This window comes from Acomys minous (genome assembly GCF_964271855.1).
Source record: "Acomys minous genome assembly, chromosome: 6".
NCBI classification, from domain to species: domain Eukaryota; kingdom Metazoa; phylum Chordata; class Mammalia; order Rodentia; family Muridae; genus Acomys; species Acomys minous.
Genome location: NC_140487.1, coordinates 109,173,591 through 109,196,352, shown reverse-complemented (window position 1 = coordinate 109,196,352; position 22,762 = coordinate 109,173,591). Strand labels below are relative to the sequence as shown.

At 49.4% G+C, this 22,762-nt stretch overlaps 1 protein-coding gene across 2 annotated transcripts; it reads left to right on the top strand.

The window, feature by feature from the left end:
* Positions 1-4,929: 4,929 nt before the first annotated feature.
* NUDC (nuclear distribution C, dynein complex regulator) lies at positions 4,930-21,436 on the top strand. 2 transcript variants are annotated; one of them, XM_084785291.1, is made up of 8 exons: positions 4,933-5,137; positions 12,219-12,296; positions 18,019-18,222; positions 18,316-18,381; positions 19,429-19,731; positions 20,476-20,559; positions 20,650-20,768; positions 21,180-21,436. In XM_084785291.1, exons 1-8 carry the CDS (start codon positions 5,057-5,059, stop codon positions 21,229-21,231), a joined length of 987 nt encoding a protein of 328 aa, XP_084641417.1. In that variant the 5' UTR covers positions 4,933-5,056; the 3' UTR covers positions 21,232-21,436. The 2 variants fall into 2 exon arrangements, with proteins under 2 accessions (XP_084641418.1, XP_084641417.1); XM_084785292.1 differs by lacking the exon at positions 18,316-18,381 and having other exon boundaries at positions 4,930-5,137.
* The last annotated feature ends 1,326 nt before the right edge of the window (positions 21,437-22,762 follow it).

Below are 22,762 nucleotides of genomic sequence, written 5' to 3'. Positions count from 1 at the left end.
GGAAAAACAAAAAACAAACAAACACCAAAACCAAAAAATTAAAAAGGCAATCTTGAACTCATAGAACCCACCCACCTCTGCCTCCCAAGTGCTGTGATTAATGGCATGTGCCAGTGTGCCAGATTAAAAACATTTATATGGGCCGGGCGTGGTGGCGCACGCCTTTAATCCCAGCACTTGGGAGGCAGAGGCAGGCGGATCGCTGTGAGTTCGAGGCCAGCCTGGACTACAAAGTGAGTCCAGGACAGTCAAGGCTACACAGGGAAACCCTGTCTCGAAAAAACCAAAAAAAAAAAAAAAAAAAAAAAAAACCATTTATATGGGCTGTGCGTGGTGGTGCACAACTTTAGTCCCAGCACTCTGGAGACAGAGGCAGGTAGATCTCGTGTGAGTTCAAGGCCAGCCTGTTTTACAAAGAGAGTCCAGGACAGTCGGGGCTCTGTGTTTTAGGAGAGATAAACATGTTTTTCTGTTGATCTCAAGTGTGGGATGGGGAACAGATTTGTGAGAGAGCAGGATGTTTTTCCACTTAGAAGTCTCACCATTTCCTGGGGGAGCTTGGATGTTGCCAGCTGAAAGCATCCTAGCCGAGACTCTGAGAGGATGTGTATATATACAATGATATTGTAAATGCTATTATTGAATTAATGATGTAACTATTTGACAGCAAAACAATCCCTCCCTCAATTTGGTGTTTGAAAAGTGGAGCTGCAGCTTGTTTTGAAATTTGTACTGTTTCTATCACTAATAAAGTTATGGCTTCTTCTTCTCCTCCTCCTCCTCCTCCTCCTCTTCTTCTTCTTCTTTTTAAGTTATAGCTTCTTGTTGGAAAAAAAAGAAGGGAAGGATATAAAGGAAAGAGATAGATTTATAGAATAAAAAGTAGGCCGGGCGTGGTGGCGCACGCCTTTAATCCCAGCACTCGGGAGGCAGAGGCAGGCGGATCTCTGTGAGTTCGAGGCCAGCCTGGACTACAAAGCGAGTCTAAGACAGCCAAGACTACACAGAGAAACCCTGTCTCGAAAAACCAAAAAAAAAAAAAGAATAAAAAGTAGATTATTAAATCTACTAGCCTCAAATATTTTACATTGGTATTCAAATATTTTACATTGGCATTGTAGATTGATGGAAATTTAAGACTATTTTATTCAACTTTTGCTTTATGTATTGTATATTGTATGGTGGTTGAAACTTAAGATCATTTGGTTCAACGCTTACTTAATGTATTATACATGTGCAACTCATTTGAAAAGGTGACGTACAATTGTAGTCTTATGAAAGCTGACTGTTATAACCTGTTCAGGATGGTCAGAGATAAACGTTGGTAGTTAGTCACCTATAAATCTTATTAGATACTAAATTACTTAATTGCAGGACAAGCCTTATTTAGTTTCTTGTGTATGTTATCAAAAGGAATAGATAGATAATGGATGGAGTAAATAAATGGTCTTCAAACACTTCAGAGATGCACAGAAAATGGCATTTAATAATAAAGGGCTTTTATGACAGAGAGACACATCTGCTCCTGGTAGCACCTCGAGTCTAATTATGAACTGTGCTTATCTCTACTGCTGATGACAGACTGACCATCCGCTATGATCAAGCCTGATACTGAGAAATTGGCTGCCCAGCTTTGCAGAGACCAGGCGGGCCAGTCCTTCAGGATTCCTGCTTCAGAGCAGTCTGTCAGATGGTTTTGGGCCAGCGGGCTCAAGACTGGATGCCCTGACGATGGAGAGGAACCTTTGACTGTCCAGTCAGCTAGCTCTCTGTCCTAGCAACACTTTTAGAAGTTGCTTGTCTGCACTTCCTTCATATTAGATAGTATTTCCTTCTGGGGTCTCTGATGGGGTTGAAGACTAAGATAGCCACAGTATTAGTTTGTTGTTTTTTGGTTTTTTGAGACAGGGTTTCTCTGTGTAGCCTTGGCTGTCCTGGATTTGCTTTGTAGACCAGGCTGGCCTCGAACTCACAGAGATCCGCCTGCCTCTGCCTCCCAAGTGCTGGGATTAAAGGCGTGCACCACCGAGCCCAGCTCTGTTTCTTTAGTCCATATAGGAAAGAGATGAATGTTGGGGCTGGAAGAGATGGCTCAGCGGTTACAACACTTGATACTCTTGCAGAGGACCAGGGTTCTGTTCTCAACACCCACATGGCAGGTCACAACCATCTCTTAACTTCAGTTCCAGGGGATCCAGCGCCCTCTTCTGGCCTCTGCAGGCACTGCACATTTATGGCGCATAGGCATCTATGCAGGCAAAACACACACTGTCTTTTCCGGTGTATAAACTGACCTTTTTGTTTTGTTTTGTTTTTGTTTTTTCAAGACAGGGTTTCTTTGTGTAGCCTTGGCTCTCCTGGGCTAGATTTGTAGACCAAGTGGTCTCAAACTGACAGCGATCCACCTGCCTCTGCCTCCTGAGTGTTGGAATTAAAGGTGTGCACCACTACTGCCCAGTTAATTTTCTTACTTTTAAGTTTCATGGAAAGTTTCACTCTGCTTTGACAGTGCTTTTCCTCGTTGTCTGTGGGGCTCTCAGCACACCTCTTTTTCCCTGTCCCCTCCCCCCACACCCTCCCTGTGCACTGAGGGGATTTCTGGGGGCTAGCATTCATCACTGTCACCCTGATTCTGGAAGAGGAAGCTGAGAAGGAAGAAGCCCTCCACCAGGCTGGAAGCTAGGTCCCTCTTACTGTGGGGAGCTGCAGTTCCTGTGCCTGGGTGTGACCTTAAGGCCAGGTGTCATGTCTGGGATCCCTGGAGGGTGAGAAAGGGCTGCGGCTGGGATCGCTGTAGCCCAGGGTCTGCTTAGAGCCATTTGCTTGGAGAAGTCCAGACCATCTTGCACTTCTTAGGGTTTCTATTGTGACAAAAATGCCACGATCAAAAACAAATTGGGGCCCAGGATAGCCAAGGCTACACAGAGAAACCCTGTCTCGAAAAACAAAAACAAAAACAAACAAACAAAAAAAACCCAGAACAAAACAAACAAACAAAAACCAAAACACAAAACCAAAATCATGTTGGGAAGGAAAGGGTTTATTTGGTTTACATTTCCACATTGTAGTCCATCACTGAAGGAAGTCAGGACCGCAACTCACACAGGGCAGGAGCTGCTACAGAGCCCAGTGAGGAATGCTGCTTAGCTCCTCTCAGCCTGCTAGAGTACCAGCCTAGGGGTGTCACTACCTACACTGGGCTGGGCCCTCCCCCAGCAATTACTATTAGGAAAATACCCTACAGGCTTGCCTACAGCTGGATTTTTCTTTTCTTTTTTTTTCTTTTTTTTGAGACAGGGTCTCTCTGTGTAGGCTTGGCTGCCCTGGACTCGATTTGTAGATCAGGCTGGCCTCGAACTCACAGCGGTCCGCCTGCCTCCGTCTCCCGAGTGCTGGGATTAAAGGCGTGCGCTGCCACCGCCGCCGCCGCCACCACGCGGCTTCAACCGGATCTTATGGAGGCATTTTCTCAAATTCTCTGATGACTCTAGCTTATGTCAAGTTGACATAACATGAACCAGTACAGGTTCTAACATGGAGGTGACACAGATCAGCTCCGATAGAGGAGCTGAGGCCAGGTCTTTGGGAGTGTTCATCTGAAGTTCAACCCTCAAAGGAGTGTCAGCCAGCCAGGCTCTCTGGAAAAGTTTACGGTAATAATCTTGTGAAAGTACAGCACTTCCAGGTTTACCAAGTAACAAACAAACTCGGGGGGGGGGGAAGGGGGGGAGGAACCTTCAGGTAATACATGCCTCCAATGTCAGTGCTTGGAGGTGAAGGCAGGCAAGCCAGGAGTACAAGTTCGTCCTTGCCTTGGATATACCGTTGAAGCCAAATACAGTACCATTATGTACAAACTGCTGCCAACGACAGCAAAACAAAAAGCAGAAAAGTTAAGAATTTCCAGACAGCATCAATGCACGTACAAATAGTTTCTAAAACTAGTCTTTGCAAACTACAGTTGTGTGCTTTTCTTTTTTTCAGGTTTGTTTTTTGAGACAGAGTCTCTCTGTGTAGCCTTGGCTATCCTGGACTCACTTTGTAGACCAGGCTGGCCTCGAACTCACATCGATCCGCCTGCCTCTGCCTCCTGAGTGCTGAGATTAAAGGCATGTGCCACCACCCCCGGCTTTGTGCTCTTTTCTTTCTTTCTTTCTTTTTTAAGATTTACTTGTTTACAGCCGAGCGTGGTGGCGCACGCCTTTAATCCCAGCACTCGGGAGGCAGAGGCAGGCGGATCGCTGTGAGTTCGAGGCCATCCTGGTCTACAAAGTGAGTCCGGGACAGCCAAGGCTAACACAGAGAGACCCTGTCTCAAAAAAACAAAAACAAAAACAAAAAAGTCTACTTGTTTGTTATGTATACAGTATTTTGCCTGCATGTCAGAAGAGGGCATCAGATCACATTATAGATGGTTGTAAGCCACTATGTGGTTGCTGGGAATTGAACTCAGGACCATTTGGAAGAGCAGCCAGTGCTCTTAACCTCTGAGCCCTTATGCTCTTTTCTTAAAGCCTGGTCCAGTGTGAAGGAGCAGGCTGTCCCTTCTGGTGAGTGATTTCTTCCTGAGTCTCAACTGCCACTTGTAGGAAGAGACAGTTAAAGGTACTCGCTTGACCCAAAACTTCTCTTCTACCTTCCAGCCCTATCAAGAAGTGAGTTCACTCGAAAAAACAAAACAAACAAAACAAAACAAAAGTGAGCTCAGAGCTTTCTAGAAGGCACCCAGGGAGGTATCCGGTGACCATAGCAACTCCTCAAGCCAAACTCTGCGGCCTCAAGCCCCGCCCACCGCTTTACGGCCGCGCCTGTTGATTTGCTCCTTGGGTTAGCCAATGACCGGTGAAGCGGGCTGTGTTCCGGGATCTCAATGGCCACCGATGGACGGGGAGGCGGGACGAGAGCAGGGAAGGGCGGACCCGGGCGGCCGGGCCGGTGCGTGTTTCCGGCTCCGCTGCGGAAGGCTGGCGAGGGGAACCGTTGGGCCGGACGCGAGCCGTGCCGAACTGAGCGCGGGCGTCGCTGAGCGGGAGTGCGGAGCTTGGAACCTAGCGCGATGGGAGGGGAGCAAGAAGAGGAGCGCTTCGATGGAATGCTGCTGGCCATGGCGCAGCAGCACGAGGGCGGCGTGCAGGAGGTAAACGGCGTGGCCCCGCGCTCCAGCCCCTTCTCCGCCGTGGACGGCCGAGACTTCCCCCCACCCGGGCCCGCAGATTGTCCCCCGGCGCCCCAGCTTCCGGTCCTCCCCCCTCCTCCCAAGTCATACTCCCTACTCCCAAGCCCCCCAAGAATAATTTCGTTGTCCCAGAGTGACCCCAGAGCTTCTGCATCCACTCTGCGCTCCACGGGTGCTCCTGCGTGCATTTTAATGGTTACTCTCTCTCCAGAGCATCGCTGGACCAACTGTCCTAGAAGTGATTTGCATCTTACCCAGAGTGGAGCCTACATATCGACACTGCCTAGTGTAGTTGGGGGGGGGGGGAAGTTGCGGGGTGGGTGGGAGGTTAACACGTGGCCTCTTTATACTTGAAAGTATACTGGGGAAGTGAACTGGAGACCTGTAGACTTTTTTTTTTTCCTTCTAGGTTACGCTTTCTGCCTGGTTTAGCCTCAGTTGTCTGTCAAGTGAAACTTAGGAATAGCAGTACTTGGTTTTTCCTTTTGTTTTTCAGTCAGGGTCTTGCTGTGTAGCCTTGGCACGCCCCGAACTTGCAATATATAGACCAAAGTGACTTCCAATTCCTTCTGCCTCTGTCTTCCATGTTCTGGGGTTTGGATGTGGGCCACGCTGCTTGGCTCCTAGTTTTCTTGAATGTTAGAGTAGCGCCTTCAAGGGAAAGACCCAAGTTCATAGAAACAAGGCTTGTTCATCAGGGGTTTGTCATTATCTTGTACCAGCCACGTAATAAGACTGGATCCGGGCATGCAGACACTGACAGAGACCAGGTCTTACCTTCGGGGAGTTACTTATATACACAGAAAACATCTTGCTTTAAAAATGTGTTATTTACTCTGGGAGGCAGAGGCAGGTGGATCTCTGTGATTTCGAGGACAGCCTGATCTACAAAAAGAGTTCAAAGATAGCCAGGGCTACACAGAGAAACCCTGTCTGGAAAAACAAAAAACAAAACAAAACCCCAAAAAAGTATTATTTGGCGCTGGTGTGCCTTTAATTTATACGACTGGGGAGGGGGCAGAAGCTGGGAGATCTGTTGAGATCGAGGCCAGCCTGGTCTACAGAGAGAGTTCCAGGGAAGCCAGGGTTACACAGAGAAACCCTCTCTTGGAAAAAGAAAAACAAAAACATTTCTTTTTTTGTTTGGGTTTTTTTGAGACAGGGTTTCTCTGTGTAGCCTTGGCTGTCCTGGACTTGCCTTGTAGACCAGGCTGGCCTTGAACTCAGCCTCCCAAGTCCTGGGATTAAGCATGTGCGCCACCACACCGGCCTGTATGTGGGTTCTAAGGATACAGTTGGCAGGCTTTTGCAGCAGTCACTTTTACCCGGGGAGCCATCTTGCTGGCCCACAAGGAACATTTCAGAAGCGTAAATCAGTGTTGGATGTGATTGTGCATGTGTGTAGTCTTGGTACAGGGGAGGAAGAGGCAGGTGAATTGCTACATCTTAGAGGCTAGCCTGGTCTATATAGCAAGTTACAGTGAAAGCCCCAAATATAATAACCCCCAGATAGCTCATAGCTGATGCTGAGTGACCAGACCTAGTTCACACAGTGGCTCGGTGTGGTTTATAAGCCACAAAGAGCAGCGGCACAGATGGTCAAACCGAAAAGAGCTGGTAGAGGGGGAACTGTATGTGTGTGGCGATTCGCACAGATCTTTCACTCTGTAAGCACCTGAGGGTCAGAGCGCGGCAGGTTGACCCAAAACTAGACCCCACGCCCCTGACCTAAGGGTTACGGTCACTGGGGATGGGTTTTCATTTAGCTTTCTTTTTCCTTTTTTGATTTTTTGGGACAGGGTTTCTCTATGTTATCTTGGCTGTCCTGGACTCACACTGTAGACCAGGCTGGCCTCGAACTCACAGAGATCCGCCTGCCTCTGCCTCCCAAGTGCTGAGATTAAAGGCGTGCGCCACCACCGCCCGGCCTCATTTAGCTTTCTATACTGTGTGTGTTAGGGTGACTGTTGCTATGATGGGACATCATGGCCAGGTAACTTGGTGAGGAAAGGGTTTATTTCACTCTTGGTTCCATAACAGTTGGTCGTCAAATGTAGTGCGTACCAGAACCGGGGGTGGGGGTGGGGGCAGGAGCTGACGAAGAGGCCATGGAGGAGTGCTGCTTACTGGCTTGCTCCTTGTGTCTTGTTTTTCTTTTTCTTTTCTTTTCTTTTTTTTTTTTTTTTTTTTTTTTGAGACAAGGTTTCTCTGTTTATCCTTAGCTTGGCTGTCCTGAACAGGGATCCACCTGTCTTTGCCTCCCAAGTGCTGGGATTAAAGGCATGTGCCACCATTGTGTCTTGTTTTTAACAAAATATCAATAGTTCAATTTTACCAATAAAGACTCAGGATAAAGCCAGATGCTGAGGTAAAGCCTGCTAGCTCAGAGTAGCGCAGAGAGAGAGAGAGAGAGAGAGAGAGAGAGAGAGAGAGAGAGAGAGAGAGAACCAGCTGACCCTCCTCCTCAGCTGGAGTCTCAGAAAAGAAAGACGGTCTCATGTCATCCCTGACAACCTCCTTTAAACTCCGTGTCCCTCCTTTCTATTTCCTGTGTCTCTCTCTGTCCTCCACACTTATCTGTATCTTTGTGTGGTTTTTTTTAAGATTTATTATTTATACAGTACTCTGTACTGCATGCCAGAAGAGATCTCATTATAGATGGTTATGTGGTTGCTGGGAAGTGAACTCAGGACTTTTAGAAGAACCGCCTGTGCTCTTCTGAGCCATCTCTGCAGCCCCTCTGTATTTTTCTTTTTTTTTTCAAGACAGAGTTTTTCTGTGTAGCCTTGGCTGTCATGGACTCACTTTGTGGACCAGGCTGGCTTTGAACGCAAATTGATCCACCTGCCTCTGCCTCCCAAGTTCTGGGATTAAAAGCATGCGGCACCACTGCCTGGCTTCCTTAATAATCTTATGTTCACTTCACTTCTTGTCTACTGGTTACTTCTGCCTCTTGACCTGGTGGACTTTCTTTAGTCCTGGTCACAATACTCAAGTAGAAAGCTCTTAAGTTAAAGGTATGTGCTAGGGCTCAGCCATAGCACAACTAGAAACACCTGGGAGTTCGTATTTGATGAAATATTTTCCCCCTTTTCCAATAAATAACACAGTCTTGGGGTTCACATTTAATCAAATAGTTTTCCTTTCTTGTCTGAGTAAAAAGGAAAGATTTTAACTCTAACACAGAAAAACTGTTTATAATAAAGAAGCTATTTCTGCCAAGCTTTCCACGGTGTCCAGCTTGGTTGTATTCGGCAGTTTTAGGATTAAGTATTTTTTAGTTAAAGTTCTGTAAATTGTTCATGTCAGTCATATGAACTCAGCAAGTTGAATGTTTTGAGCGGTTTGTAGTCTGAAGCTGATCTTTGGGTGTTAGTCAGCCTCGTGGCCGTCCTGGCCAGACAGAACACAGCAGTCAACCGGAACGTGCTCACTGTTCACACAGAACTTTGTGGCAGAAGCAACAAGGGGCAGTTTGTTCACAGTGCAGGTGGATTTGTCTTTGCAGACAGCCCCATCTTTTTGGAGACCTCACAGGTTACTGTTAGGAATGGTAGAAAATGTAACTATTTTATTTTATTATTGAGACAGGGTTTCTCTGTAGCCTTGGCTGTTGTGGACTCAATTTGTAGACCAGGCTGGCCTCGAACTCAGTGGTCAGCCTGCCTCTGCCTCCCGAGTGCTGGGATCACAGGTGTGCTCCACCACACCTGGCTCTGGCTCCCGAGTGCTGGGATCACAGGTGTGCTCCACCGTACCTGCCTCTGCCTCCCGAGTGCTGGGATCACAGGTGTGCTCCACCACACCTGGCTCTGCCTCCCGAGTGCTGGGATCCCTCTGCCTCCCGAGTGCTGGGATCACAGGTGTGCTCCACCGCACCTGCCTCTGTCTCCCGAGTGCTGGGATCACAGGTGTGCTCCACCACACCTGGCTCTCTTCTAATAGTTATTCTCAGAGAGTTGTTCTGGCTAGTTCCCCGAGCCTCCCCACCTACCTTTTTTTTTTTTAATTTAGAAAATGTTTTTGAATGTGTAATCTATCATTCTTTTTTTTTTTTAAGATTTGTTTATTTATTATGTATACAATGTTCTGTCTGCATGTGTGCTTACACTCCAGAAGAGGTCACCAGATCTCGTTACAAATAGTCGTGAGCCACCATGTGGTTGCTGGGAATTGAACTCAGGACCTTTGGATGAGCAGCCAGTGAGTGCTCTTAACCTCTGAGCCATCTCTCCAGTCCTCATTCTTCATTTTTTTATAAACTTATTTTTATGTGCATTGTTGTTTTGCCTGCATGTATGTCTGTGTGAGGGTGTTGGACTCCATGGTGCTGTTACAGACACTTGTAAACTGTCATGGGTGCTGGGGATTGAACCCAGCTCCTCTGGAAGAGCAGCTGGTGCTCATAACTACTGAGCCATCTCTCCAGTGTTGTAATTTGTCATTCTTATTGATTTATTCTGAATTTGTTCCCTGGCAAATTTTAACACCCATCCCCCCCACCCCCACCTGACCCAAGATAGGGTTTCTCTGTGTAGTCTTGGCTGTCCTGGACTCTGCTTTGTAGACAGGGCTGGCTTTGAACTCACAGAGATCCACCTGCCTCTGCCTCCTTAGTACTGGGATTAAAGGCGGGTGCCACCACACCCAGCTGGAGTTTGGGACTCTTAATCCCAGGGTTTGAGCCCTACATTGGGTGCCAAATGGTTATTGTTAAATAAATACATTTTATTCCTGAATGTCCCCCCATTTATTTATTTATTTTATTTTATTTTTTTGTTTTTGTTTTATGAGATAGGGTTTCTCTGTGTTGCCTGTAATCTTGGCTGTCCTGGGCTCCCTTTGTAGACCAGGCTGGCCTTGAATTTAGAGCGATCTACCTCCCTCTGCCTCCCAAGCACTGGTATTAAAGTTGTGTGCCACCATGTCCAGCTCTGAATGTTTTTGTGTAAGCATTTATTCCTGGGTCTCAGATGTTGAGGCACCTCAGGCACCTACAGAGGCTTTCTTCATCCTGAGTTGGTACATGTAACAGAAGGCAGGCATGTAGGCTGGAAGTCAGAAAGTCAGTCCTTGTAGTTGGTAGTTGTATTTGGAAAGATTGAGTAAATGCTGTCCTGCTGGAGGAGTATGTCATGGGGTGGGGGTGGGGTGGCCACACACCAGTTGCAGTTCCCACTGCTTTATGCTGCAGGCTGAGGGTGTGAGCTCTGAGCGAGTGACACTTGTTTTACCTTTTCCATGGTAATCCCATAGCCCTCTTTCATGTCTTCCAGAACTTTGAAAATGTTCTTCAATATTTTGGTCTTCCCAGTTGTAGCCATATTGCTTTTTAGAGCTTGACTGACCCTCACAGCACCCAGCAGCAGCGCTCAAAGCAGATCGCATTGAACCATGCACGCCCGCTCAGCTCCACAGAGGAGCCTGTTGCATGGCAGTGTTCAGCTTTACCACTAAAGACTCAAGAACTAGATGAGGTGAGAGTCTGCTGTTCAGAGCGGTGGAAAAGCCCCCACCTGACTTCCTCCTCAGCCGAAGTCCCAGAAGGAATGCCGACTTGAACAACCTCCTTCAACCTGAATGTCCCGTGCGTCTTTCTGTCTGTCCTCCTTACTCTGCTTCCTCTCTCTGTTTTCTTAATAATCCTATGTTCACTTCCTGTCAACTGGTTACTTGCTCCACCTCTTGACATATGGTTGACTTTATTTAGTTCTGTTCACAGTATTCAAGCAGAATGCTCTTTGATTAACTGTGTGTGCTAAGGCTTAGCCACACCCCAACTAGAAACAGGTTTTTCCAGTTTAAAAAAAAAAAAAACAACAAAACACCCAGGAGGCAGAGGCAGCTGGATCACTGTACCTGGTCTACAAAGTGAGTCCAAACCAACCAAGGCTACACAGAGAAGCCCTGACTCGGGGGTGGGGCGAGGGGGAGTTTAAAACGTAAGTGGGAAGTGTAAAAGGAACTTTTATTCGCCTACTTCAGTTGTCTCGGAGGCTTATTGCTTCTGCCTGCTCATTTAGGCCTAGAATGTTTTCAGCCTCTGAGACTTATGCTTAAGAGGCTCAGCCTTCTCACTGACTGCTGACTGCTTCATCTGGTCCGTAGGAGGCCTGAGGATCAAGGTTACAAAGTTAGGAACATCTTTGGCAGATTCAGATGCAGTGCGCATCTCCTGCTCAGCCTTCCTTTGTGGAAGACAGGGTCACCCGCTTAACCCCTGGTCCATCAGTCCTTCTGAGTGCTGCTACTTAACCAGGATTGCCACTACTATGAGATGAAGTCTCATGTGCCCCACGCCGGCCTCCCAGTTCCCTTGCCTTCAAGTGCGAGGCTTACAGGCATTCCCCATCGTGCTTGGTTTTATGATTGCTGGGAGACCATGGCTTCAAGCATGCTAGGTAAGCCCAGCGGAACTGCACCTGGCCGGGGGTCGGGTGGCAGTGGTTTGTATTTTGTGTAGGGTGTGTGTGTTCGTGTGCTATTATGTGCCTTTGGGGGTCAGAGGACAACTTGAAAGTTGGTTTTTTCCTTCCATGTGGATTCTGGAATGTTGCTAAGTGCTATTGAGTCATCCCAATTTGCTCCTTGTTCGTTTGGGTTGGGGAGGGCCTGATCTCATATAACTTAGGATGCCTGAAATTTGCCACATAACTAAAGCTGGCCTTGAACTCTCTTCTTGCATTAGCTGGGATTATGGACATCTGCCACACATTTTTGTTGTGGCAAGGCTTCACTGTCCTTTGTCAACCTAGAATTCTCCGTATTCAAATTCTAGACCAGGCTGGCCTTGAACTCAGATCCCACCTGCCTTCCAAAGGCTGGGATTAAAGGTGTGTGCCACTGTATCTGAGGTTTTTGGAGATGGGTTTCTCAGTGTAACAGTCCTGGCTGTCCTGGACTTGCTTTTGAGACCAGGCTGGGATTAAAGGCATGTGCCACCACGCCTGGCTGCTGTTTCTTTTCTCACACTGTGGTTCTGGGCAGTTGAACTCAGTTGTCAGACTTGCACTAGGCCCTCATCGCCACCTCTGTCTTTCAGCTCGTGAACACCTTCTTCAGCTTCCTCCGACGCAAAACAGACTTTTTCATTGGAGGAGAAGAGGGGATGGCAGAGAAGGTGAGTGCTGGGGACCCCCTTTCCTTGGGTGGGTCTGGGGAAGGGAATGTCACTGAGGCACTCCCCCTTCTGGCTCTATCCTTTGCCCAGGAATCTCTTGTGGTTCATGAGCAGTTTAGTGGTGTCAGCCATCCCCACTTTATGGATGAGGAGACTGGGTGTTTACACTCTGCAGGCTTGAGCTGAGTTGTAGGGGAAGTTGCGTAGAGACCAGCCTGCTGTGGGCTTGCCTTCTCTCTGACCTACCCTTCACCCCCACAAGGTTCTTACCCGTTGTCTGGCTGGGAGGAGTAGACAGACATTACAGCTTCAAGCTTAAAATCAGGCATGGTGATGCACGCCTGTAATCCTAGCAGTGATTTTGAGGATACCTTGAGCTATGGAATGAGACCCCCATCTCAAAAAAAGAGCAAAAATTAAAAAATTACAAGCACAGTGACTCAGGCCTGTAATCTCAGTACTTTGGAGGTGATTGCACAGGATTGGGAGTTAAGGGTTATCCTTGGCTAAATAGTCAACCTGGGCTACATCACTAGATCCTGTGTCAGACAACTCTACTTCCCCTTTTCCCCAAGTCACAATGAGCTCCTACCTCAAACTAATTAAGATGGTTCCCATCAAAAACACAGGAAAAGTAGTGTGCCCTGCACACACACTTACTGTGGAGGCTGATGCAGGACTGTGGCTTAAGCCTGCATGTTTGAGACCAGCCCAGCACACTTAAAAAAGACACAATAACAACAGCAATTAAGTGTTGACAAAGATGTGCACAAGTTGGATTTGCTGCACAGTGGGCAAGACTGTCAGATGGTCTGTGCTGTGGAGAACACCCAGCAGCTCCTCAAATACAAAAATAGAAATTACCAGACCCAACAGTTCTGTTTCTGGGCAAGATTTGGAGGACTTGCTTGCACACCCCTGAGTTCCTCATAATGTTATTCAGAATGACAGAGGGTGGAGGGGCCTGAGGAGAAGGCACTGTGTAAGAGGTAGGGCGGATGCGGACTTTCCCAGCATCACTGGAGGTAGCTCACAGCTGTCTGTAACTGGCTTTAGAGGACCCAGTGCCTTCTTGGCCACTTGTACTCAGATTTGCACACCAGCACAGAGATACACACATAATTAAGGTGAGTTTGTTTGTTTTGTCCTTGAAACAGGGTTTCTCTGTGCAACCCTGGCTGTCCTGAAACTTACTCTGTAGACCAGGCTGGCCTTGAACTCACAGAAATCTACCTGCCTCTACCTCCCTGAGTGCTGGGATTAAAGGGTTTTCTTGTTTTGTTTTGTTTTGTTTTTGCTTTTAAGAGAGTCTGCCTGAACAGCCCCTCCTCTCCAGGCTAGCCTCCAACTCACAGGCTCCACCTGCCTCTGCCTCCTGAATGGCACGAGACCTGAAAATAAAAAGCCCGTTCTTCACTACTCACGTCCAGTACATACCCAAACTGGTTTGCTGAGAGTCTGTGAGACTGGCCAGAGCGTGTGGGAGTGCTTCCTGTCCTCTCCTCCCAGCTCTACATACTTGGAGGCACTCACCAAGCAGAGGCAGGAGGACTTGAAACCAGCCTGGCTTGTGCAGTCTGCTTTACACACACACACACACACACACACACACACATACACACAGTGTGAGGGTGTGGCGTTCCCACCCCCTCTCTGGACTTATGCTTTCTTCCCAGGATTTCCATGTTCAGCAGCTAGGAATGGTCTAGATTCCATCCTGTAAGGGGTTTCGTGGAGGTTCCTTTCTTTCTTTCTTTTCTTTCTTTCTTTCTTTCTTTCTTTCTTTCTTTTTTTTTTTTTTGGTTTTTTGGTTTTTTGAAACAGCGTTTCTCAGTGTAGCCTTGGCTGTCCTGGAGTAGCTGTTGACAAGGCTGGCCTCAAACTCATCCATCCGTCTGCCTCTGCCTCCCGAGTGCTGGGATTAAAGACGTGCACTACCATGCCTGGTTCTCACGGAGGTTTCATTGTGCGAGCATGATTAACTACTAAGTCCATGGCTGTTCAGCACCTCAGCCTGCGGCTTTTCCCAGCTGCCTTCCTCTGCTGACCCGGCCCTCAGCTCCTGAGGAGTCTTCCAGCAGCCAGCCTGTCCTGAGCCATGACATAGGGTTCTGACAGCCATGGCTTCTTCAGTCCAACCTAAGATGTACTGCCAGTCTGGAAATACCACGGACTTAGGAGCTGAGTGGGTCAAGAACCTGGGACACAGACTTAGTCTCTTGCTGCAGCTCCTGTCCCCTAATGGCACTAGTGTTTCTTTGCTCTCTAGATTCGTGGGGTGCTGGCAGGTGGGCTTCCAGGCTTGTTTTGCTCATTTTTCTCCCTAGACTGTTATGTAGTCTGGAAGTAAAAACATTGAGTGGTTTCTCTCTGACACCAGCTGTTGGTCATGCCTGTGCAGAGGCTATGCTGAGGGCAGAGTGAGGGCTCTACCTGCACAGCCTCTGCACAGAGCCAAACAGTGAGAGAAGTGGCTACAGACGACGGAAAGAGGGGTGATGTCACTAAACAGTAATTGCTAGTGAGTTTCCAAGGTGACCCGGGAGGTGGGTTTCTCCCACTGTTAAAACTCATGGGCTTGGAGCTGGAGAGATGGCTCAGAGGTTAAGAGCACTGGCTGCTGCTCTTCTAGAGGTCCTGAGTTCAATTCTCAGCAACCACATGGTGGCTCACAACCATCTATAATGTGATCTGACACCCTCTTCTGGCCTGCAGGTGTACATGCAAGAGAAACGCTGTATACATAAATAAATCTTTAAAAACAACAACAAAACTCATGGGCTTGCGTAAATGTGTACCAGGGGGTTACAAGCCAGTCAAGAGGGAAATCCGACACGGGCCAGCTTGGCTTTGATACTTTCTGAGGCTGGGAGCAGCCGCAGCATCAGGCCCCATGTAAACACACTGCTGTCCGCTCCATCTCATTGCTTCCCTGACTTCCTCTCCCTAGCTTAGTGGCCTCCTGTTTGCCTTTGGATATTGGTTAGGGATACTGAGTTCTTTGTTGTTGTTATGTGTTGAGGTGTATCCCCACTCCCACCCCCAGGCAGGGTCTCAATATGTGGGGCACAACTAGCCTGTGATCTCCTGCCTCTGCCTTCTGAGTGCCGGAGTTACAGGAGCGAGCCACTATGCCTGGCTGTTTCATTTCGTTGATATTTTTTTCTTTTAATAAAAATAATTTAAATTCCACAACCATTTGGATAGATATGCTTCCTGTTAGCAGCTAGGTAAGAAATGGTTTGTAAAATTATTCTGCATTCAGCTATGTGTCTAGCTTGTTCTCTCTTCAAGCTTTCTCTGAAAACTCTCCCGGTGAAAACTGCCTCTGAATTTCACAAACTCAGCTCCACCACACTGCCTCCCACTCCCTCTGTCTGAACAGCACTGACGAGAATTCAGAGACCTGTGTGCCTGTCTTCTGAGTGCTGGGATTAAAGCTTTTCTTTACCTGAAACTTGCTCTGTACCAGGCTGGCCTTGCTCTCAGAGATCTGCTTGTCTCTGTCTCCTGGGATTAAAGGCGAATCTATTCCAGCATATCTCTCTCTCTCTCTCTCTCACACACACACACACACACACACACACACACACACACACACACACACACACACACACACACACACACCAGTTGGGTTTGGTGAGCATCACTTAAAGGAGTCCTGACCTTGAGGGCTGGAGAAAGAGGAAGTCAAAGTCAGCAAGGGGCTGGCCAGGCAGGACCTGGGCAGAGACTGCATGTCATAGGCTGCAGGCCGGGGAGTAGTGGGCTATTCTGTGTGAGGCTGCTTCTGGAAGATAAAACAGCCAGGGCCTTAAGACTGGCGCTAGGTGGGTGTCATAGATTGGGTCTGGCCTTGCTCACTTGGATAACCATTGTTAATCCCTCAAAATGAGGAGTTTCTGAGGAGGAGAAAGGTGAAGGATGCTGGGGTACTGGCTTGTGGGGTGGGTAAGGGTGGAAAGATGCCAGGCTGGCTCTGTCTGTTACTTAGGTGATAAACTGCCAACTGTGTCTCCCCTACCCCAGCTCTAGGCATCTCCTGGGGCAATGTATGCCGCTCTAACCCATGCTGGGAAAGGGAGAGAGATTGGTTAGGTGGGGGCCAGAAGACAGAATCAGCAGGCCCCCCTCCATGAGCGTCGCTGATCATTTGGAGTCTCCTCTTGTCCACTGCCCTGAGTGTGGTCAGTGTGGGCTGGGTTTCCGTGGCTGTGCAGTCTGCTGTGCCAGCCTCATGGGACCATTCTTGTCCTGCCAGCTCAGTAAAGAAACCCCCGTGTTCACCCACCAGGCACAGAATGCTGTGGCTCCTGACAGTGTGTCAGTGACTGCAGCTCGGCTCCATGACCTCCACAGCTTCCGCTTAGGCCACCACTGGGGAGTTGTTTGGTGGGAGGGCATTGGGAAGAGGCCTAGACTTTGCCTGCTGGCTATCTCTGCCCTCTTTTAACCCCAGTGCCTAGGAAGTAATAGGACGAGAGGCTTGTGACATGATTTATGGGACTGGAAGAGGGAGGTCCCTGTTCCTGCCCCTCGTTGGCCACTGATTGTCAAATGGCTTGAGTTCAAGGTCCCCATGGTTAGAAGCTGGGGACAAGTCCCTGTGGCAGAGCAGCTTCATGACCTGTTGTCTCTCCCCACAGCAGCATGGCCTCTGTGTGCCTTATTCCTCTCACTCCCATTGGTACTTGACTTTTTTTTTGGGACACAGGGTTTCTCTGTGTAGCCTTGGTTGTCCTGGAACTCACTTTGTAGACCAGGCTGGCCTCGAATTTAAGAGATCCACCTGCATCTGCCTCCCGAGTGCTGGGATTAAGGGCGTGCACCACCACCCAGCTCCATTGTTACTCATACTGCTGTCACTTTTGGTGTGTTTTTTTTTTTTTTTTTGGTTTCTTTTTTTTTTTTTTCCCCCTTGCAATCTGAAGCTGCTTTGGGTGGCATGGGGCTGGGACCTGGGAGTGAGGGGAGGAAGGGTCACAGAAGAATGAGAGTGTGGGACATTTGGCAGAATCTCAGGTGACTTCTGTGATTGTGCCCACCCTCCAGGTTAGGTGCAGAGGTGCTTAGAAGATGGTTTGTTGAGCCTTGGTCATGTGGTGGCTGCCCTGGGAGATGGGGGTGGAGGTGGTGGAGGTGTGCACTGTGTATTCAGTGTGGGTGGCCGCAGAGTTGTATTTTCTAAGTCTGTTCAGAGCAGATGAAAGGCAAAACTCAAGAGACATTTGAGCTGGCCCTGGGGCCTGGCCAGTGAGTAAAGCAGAGGTCTCAAGCAGGTGAGAACAGCATATGCCAAGCTGCATCTAGAGAGACAGGGATGACTCAGGGTCATGCTCCACACCTGGGACAGGTGCTATGGGTCAGCATTGGGTGGCAGAAGACCATCTACAGGGCTGGGGTTGAAGCATCATGGGAGGCTTGTTCAGTGGACATGAAAGGACTTGAAATCAGAAGTCTAACCTGCTGATTCTGGGTGCCTTTGAGCACCACCATCTGTAGCTACATGCCCAAGATGGACAGAGGCAGGAAGAGAGCCAGTCGGGGACAGGAAGTATCGCTTAGGTGCTCCCGGCTTCCCGGAAGGGCTGAGCTTGAGTTCTGCTTGTAACAAAGCTGCTACAAGCACTGTCCCCACCAATGTGCAGCTGTTGTACCCAACAGTGGGTGTAAGGCAGGGTAGCCACTGTCCCCTGCTCTGATGCTTTGCTGCTCTCCTTAGCTTATCACACAGACTTTTAACCACCACAACCAGTTGGCACAGAAGGGCCGGAGAGAGAAGCGAGCTCGGCAGGAGACCGAGCGCCGGGAGAAGGCAGAGCGGGCAGCCAGGCTGGCCAAGGAGGCCAAGGCAGAGAGCCCGGGGCCACAGATCAAGGAGCTGACTGATGAGGAGGCAGAGAGGCTGCAGCTGGAGATCGACCAGGTGAGCTGACTTCCCTCCTCTCCCTCCACCGCACTCCTGAGGGCAGTGGCCTGGGACTAGGGCTTTGTTCCAACTGTGTGCCCTTTGCCACAGAAAAAGGATGCAGAGAATCACGAGGGCCAGCTCAAGAACGGCAGCCTCGACACACCCGGGAAGCAGGTACGGTGGACCAGCAGGGGCCTGCCTGCCAGCTTTGTCCCTTCCACAGGATTCCCCCTTCACCCTCGGGGAGCCTTCCACACTTCCACACTTCCATACTTCCCACCCCAAAGACATGGAAAAACTAGAACAGAGCCAGCGTGCTTGCCCACACTGGTAATCTCAGCACTTGGGGCCTGAGGCAGATGGATGTAAATCTGTGCTGTATCGTGAGAACCCATTGCAAAAGAAGGTCAAGTAATGCCAGCACTCAGGAAGGAGAGGCAGGCAGCTCTCTTGAGTTCCAGGCTAACCAGGGCTACGTAAGAGACTGTCCCCATCCATCTCTGTACCCATACCCCCCAGACAGGGTTTCTCTGTGTAGCCCTGGCTGTCCTGGAACTCAGTCTGTAGACCAGGCTGGCTTCATGAGCGATCCACCTGCCTCTGCCTCCCAAGTGCTAGTATTAAAGGAGTTACAAACAGTTGTGAGCTGCCATGTGGGTACTGGGATTTGAGCCTGGGTCCTTTGGAAGAGTAGTCTCTCCAGCCCTGACTGTCTTTAATAAATTATAAAATTTTGATAACCCTACTGGCCTTAATCCTGGGACAAGAAAACCCACAAGTGGGCTGAAAAGATGGCTCAGTGGTCTGAAGCATTTGTTGGTTTTGCAAAAGACCCGGGTTTGGTCTCGGCACCCAGTGGTGGCACACAACCATCTCTAACTTCAGTTCTAGGTGTCTGATGCCCTCTTCTGCACTCTGTGGGTGCCAGGTGTTCCCATGGTGCAGATACATACATGTAAACAAAATATATACCTAAAATATTTCTTAGAATGGTCACGAGTCAGTCAGGACACCATGAAGGGCTGAGGGGCAGGGGGCCAGCCACAGGCCTCTGTCATGTTGTGTATTGTGAGCCTTTTGGCAGAGGTCACCTTTGGTTCCCAGCAGCCCAGGCTGTGTAGGTCTGTCGTGCTTAGGTCTGTCTGTTTTCTTGTGGCTGTTATGTCCAGTTCTGGGCCTGGTCTGTCAGGTAAGTCATTGAGCACCCCTGACTGTGAGCAGGATGCTGAGGAAGAGGAAGAGGAGGACAAAGGAAAGCTGAAGCCCAACCTAGGCAATGGGGCTGACCTGCCCAACTACCGCTGGACCCAGACCCTGTCGGAACTGGATCTGGCAGTGCCCTTCCGAGTCAGCTTCCGGCTGAAGGGAAAGGACGTGGTGGTGGACATCCAGCGGCGGCACCTCCGGGTGGGCCTCAAAGGACAGCCCCCGGTGATTGATGGAGAACTCTACAATGAAGTGAAAGTGGAGGAGAGCTCGTGGCTCATTGAGGATGGCAAGGTGGTGACAGTGCACCTGGAGAAGGTACTGGTCCTCACTCTGCCCTTGCTTTACAGTCAGCAAACAGCTGCCATGCACCTGTGTGCCTTGCTCGGGGTAGGGTGGGCAAAGTCAGGTTGAGCAGTCTTGTGTGCCAAGCCTCTCCCTTTCCCACTGTGCTTGCCCACTGGCTTAGTCCCTTCCACACATGCTTGGACAGCTGCTGTGTGCCAGACACTGTCCTCAGGACCGGAGAAAGAACAGTGAACAAAATGTGGGAAAATCTTCTCACATTGTCTCCCACACCGCTCCCTAGAGGCAGGGTATTCACTGGGGTAAACAAAGGCGCTGTCTGGAGAGGGTAAGAGTCAGAACACGGCCTCCCCGCGCAGAGGGCTCGGCTTCCGCTGCAGCTCACTCACCTCTGTGCCCCTGCATGTGATTTTCCTCCCAGCCAGGAGGATCTCCTTTTTTTGTTCTTTGCCTTTTTTTTTTCTTTCCTTCTTGTCTACTGCTAATGCCTTAAGAACTAGTCCAACTGTTATCTCGTTTCTTTCATTGAGTGAGCACCTGCATGTTATCTTGTCCCTGATCATTGCTTTGTAACTGTTGGCCTCTGTGTGTCTTCCCCAGTCACTGGGCGGGCAGAGGGCTGGGCCTTCTGTGCTCCTGGTCCCAGCACAGGCCTGATGGGCCTTGGATACAAGATGTGGGTGGGAGAGAGGTTGGCTGTAAAAAGGCTGAGCTGTAATTTCCCCTGCCCCATGGCTCTCTTCCTCCTCCACTCAGATCAACAAGATGGAATGGTGGAACCGCTTGGTCAGCAGTGACCCCGAAATCAATACCAAGAAGATTAACCCTGAGAACTCCAAGGTGAGTCCTGGCTGCCCAGGGAAGCTTCTCTATGCGTCTTGGGATGTGTAGCCCAGTGCTTCATTGATTCTTCTCCCTGCCTGTGCCTAGCTGTCAGACCTAGACAGTGAGACCCGCAGCATGGTGGAAAAAATGATGTATGACCAGAGGCAGAAGTCCATGGGCTTGCCCACCTCTGATGAGCAGAAGAAACAGGAAATCCTGAAGAAGTAAGCAGCGCGTGGCTGGGGAGTGTTGCTGGGCACTTAGGCCTGGCTGACGAGAGCATGCTCCTGGACGGGACTGACTGCCCTGCCCCCTTCCAGCACAGATCAGCCAAGTTCATGGCTCTGTGGCCTTGGCCTGCCTACTCTGACCACTTGGCAGGGCCGCCTCCAGGACCAGGCTGCCTTCACAGTGGGAAGCAGTAGGAACAGGCCGCCATTGCCACCTACTGGAAACTGGTGCCACTGCTGGCTCTTCCCTTTCCCTCCTAAAGGCTAATGGGCTTGAGCCGAGGCCTTGCGTGGCTTGGCTCTGGGTTTTCCATGGTTCTGAAGCGTCCAGCCCAGTGTCAGGAAATCGGCTGGGGTGGGACAGGACAGCCGCTGTCGCTTCACTTTTCTACTTTTGCTTCCTAGGTTCATGGATCAACACCCAGAGATGGATTTCTCTAAGGCCAAATTCAACTAGCTCCTGTTTGCCTTCCTGAACTCTTGCAGTTGAACCCTAGCCAGTGAGCTTCCTCTCCCACCTTCTCCTGGGCCTGGAAACTTGCTGGGGCAGGCATAGGACTTCCCAGGCATGTGAGCTCCAGGCCTTCACTGGAGAAGGGCTGGGTCTTGGGGGTCTTGTCCTCCCATTTGGCCTGTTACACATTAAAACTGTTCTCCCTGCTCCCCCTGTGTCCTCCCTCTAGCCCCTCCCTGGCTGCTGCTGGGAGCTGGGGCTTTGGCAGTCTACTTATTAGGGCAGGTTCTTGTTTTGTTTTGTTTTTATTTTTCTAGACAGGATTTCTCTGTGTAGCCTTGACTGTCCTGGACTCATTTTGTAGACCAGACTGGCCTCGAACTCACAGCGATCCGCCTGCCTCTGCCTCCCGAGTGCACCACCTCTGCCCGGCACCTAGAGCAGGTTCTTGATACCTGGATCTCGCTTCTGTGACTTTAGGGAGAACTATGACAAAGGTTGTAGGTTTTAATTTTTATTGTGTGCATGCACACATGCTACCACCTTCTGTGTCAGGTACATCATGTGTATGGGGGTTCCAGGGATGCACCTCAGTTGCCAGGCTTGTGCTAGTGCCTTCCACTGAGCCACGTGTGCAAGGGTTCTGAGCAAAGGTGAGTCTTTTTGGTTACAGATTTCCAGCAGACGTTATCAGTAGCCCAGTCCCAGAAGTACTGGACTGTCTGCCAGAAGCAGGAGAGTAATAAAGCCGAGTGCCACTGCCTGGGTGCGGGAGCTGGGGAGGCAGGGTACAGTCCAGTAGGGCGCTTTACCTACTCATCCTCAGCCAGTGCCTATGCAGTAGAGGGCCAAGAGGTACTTGTGCTCAAATCTGGCCCTTGGAGCATCTGCATCCACCATAGGGTGGGGACCATTGAGCACAGGGGCTGTGCAGGTACAGGTACGTACCTGTTTTGATAGACCTTTTTCTGGGAATGCAAACTATGTCACAAAGCTGTTGGGAAATTAGTTTCTAGGCCAAGGCTAGAGTTTAGGGACTGGTAAGTCTTACTGTGGTTACTCTGTAGTCTTCTAATAGATTTATTTAAAGTGAGGGAATGTTTTGACTGTATTATATATATGTACCATCTATGTGCCTGGTGCAGTGTTCAAAAGAGGGTGTCAAACTGCCTGGAACTGGAGATAGGAATGGGGGTGCCGAGCACTGAGACTGTCCTCTGTAAAATCACGTACTCTACACTAGTAAACCAACCCCTGTCCCTGCTTATGGCAGAGTCTTGACACACATCCCTGGTTGGCCTTGAACTCAACAATCAGTCCTTGCTGGCATCCCTAGGTGGCCTTAGAGGTGAGCAGCATTACATCCCTTTTCCTTTTGCAGTGCTGGGGATAAACTGAAAATAAAAATCCTTAAGCCAGGGCCTTACTTTGTGCTAACGTGCTGAAGAACTGACTTGAGACTTCCTAACCTAGCAGGCACTGTACGTGTGTGCCCCTTACCTCATCCTCAAGTTGCTGTGATTGATGGTTTGTA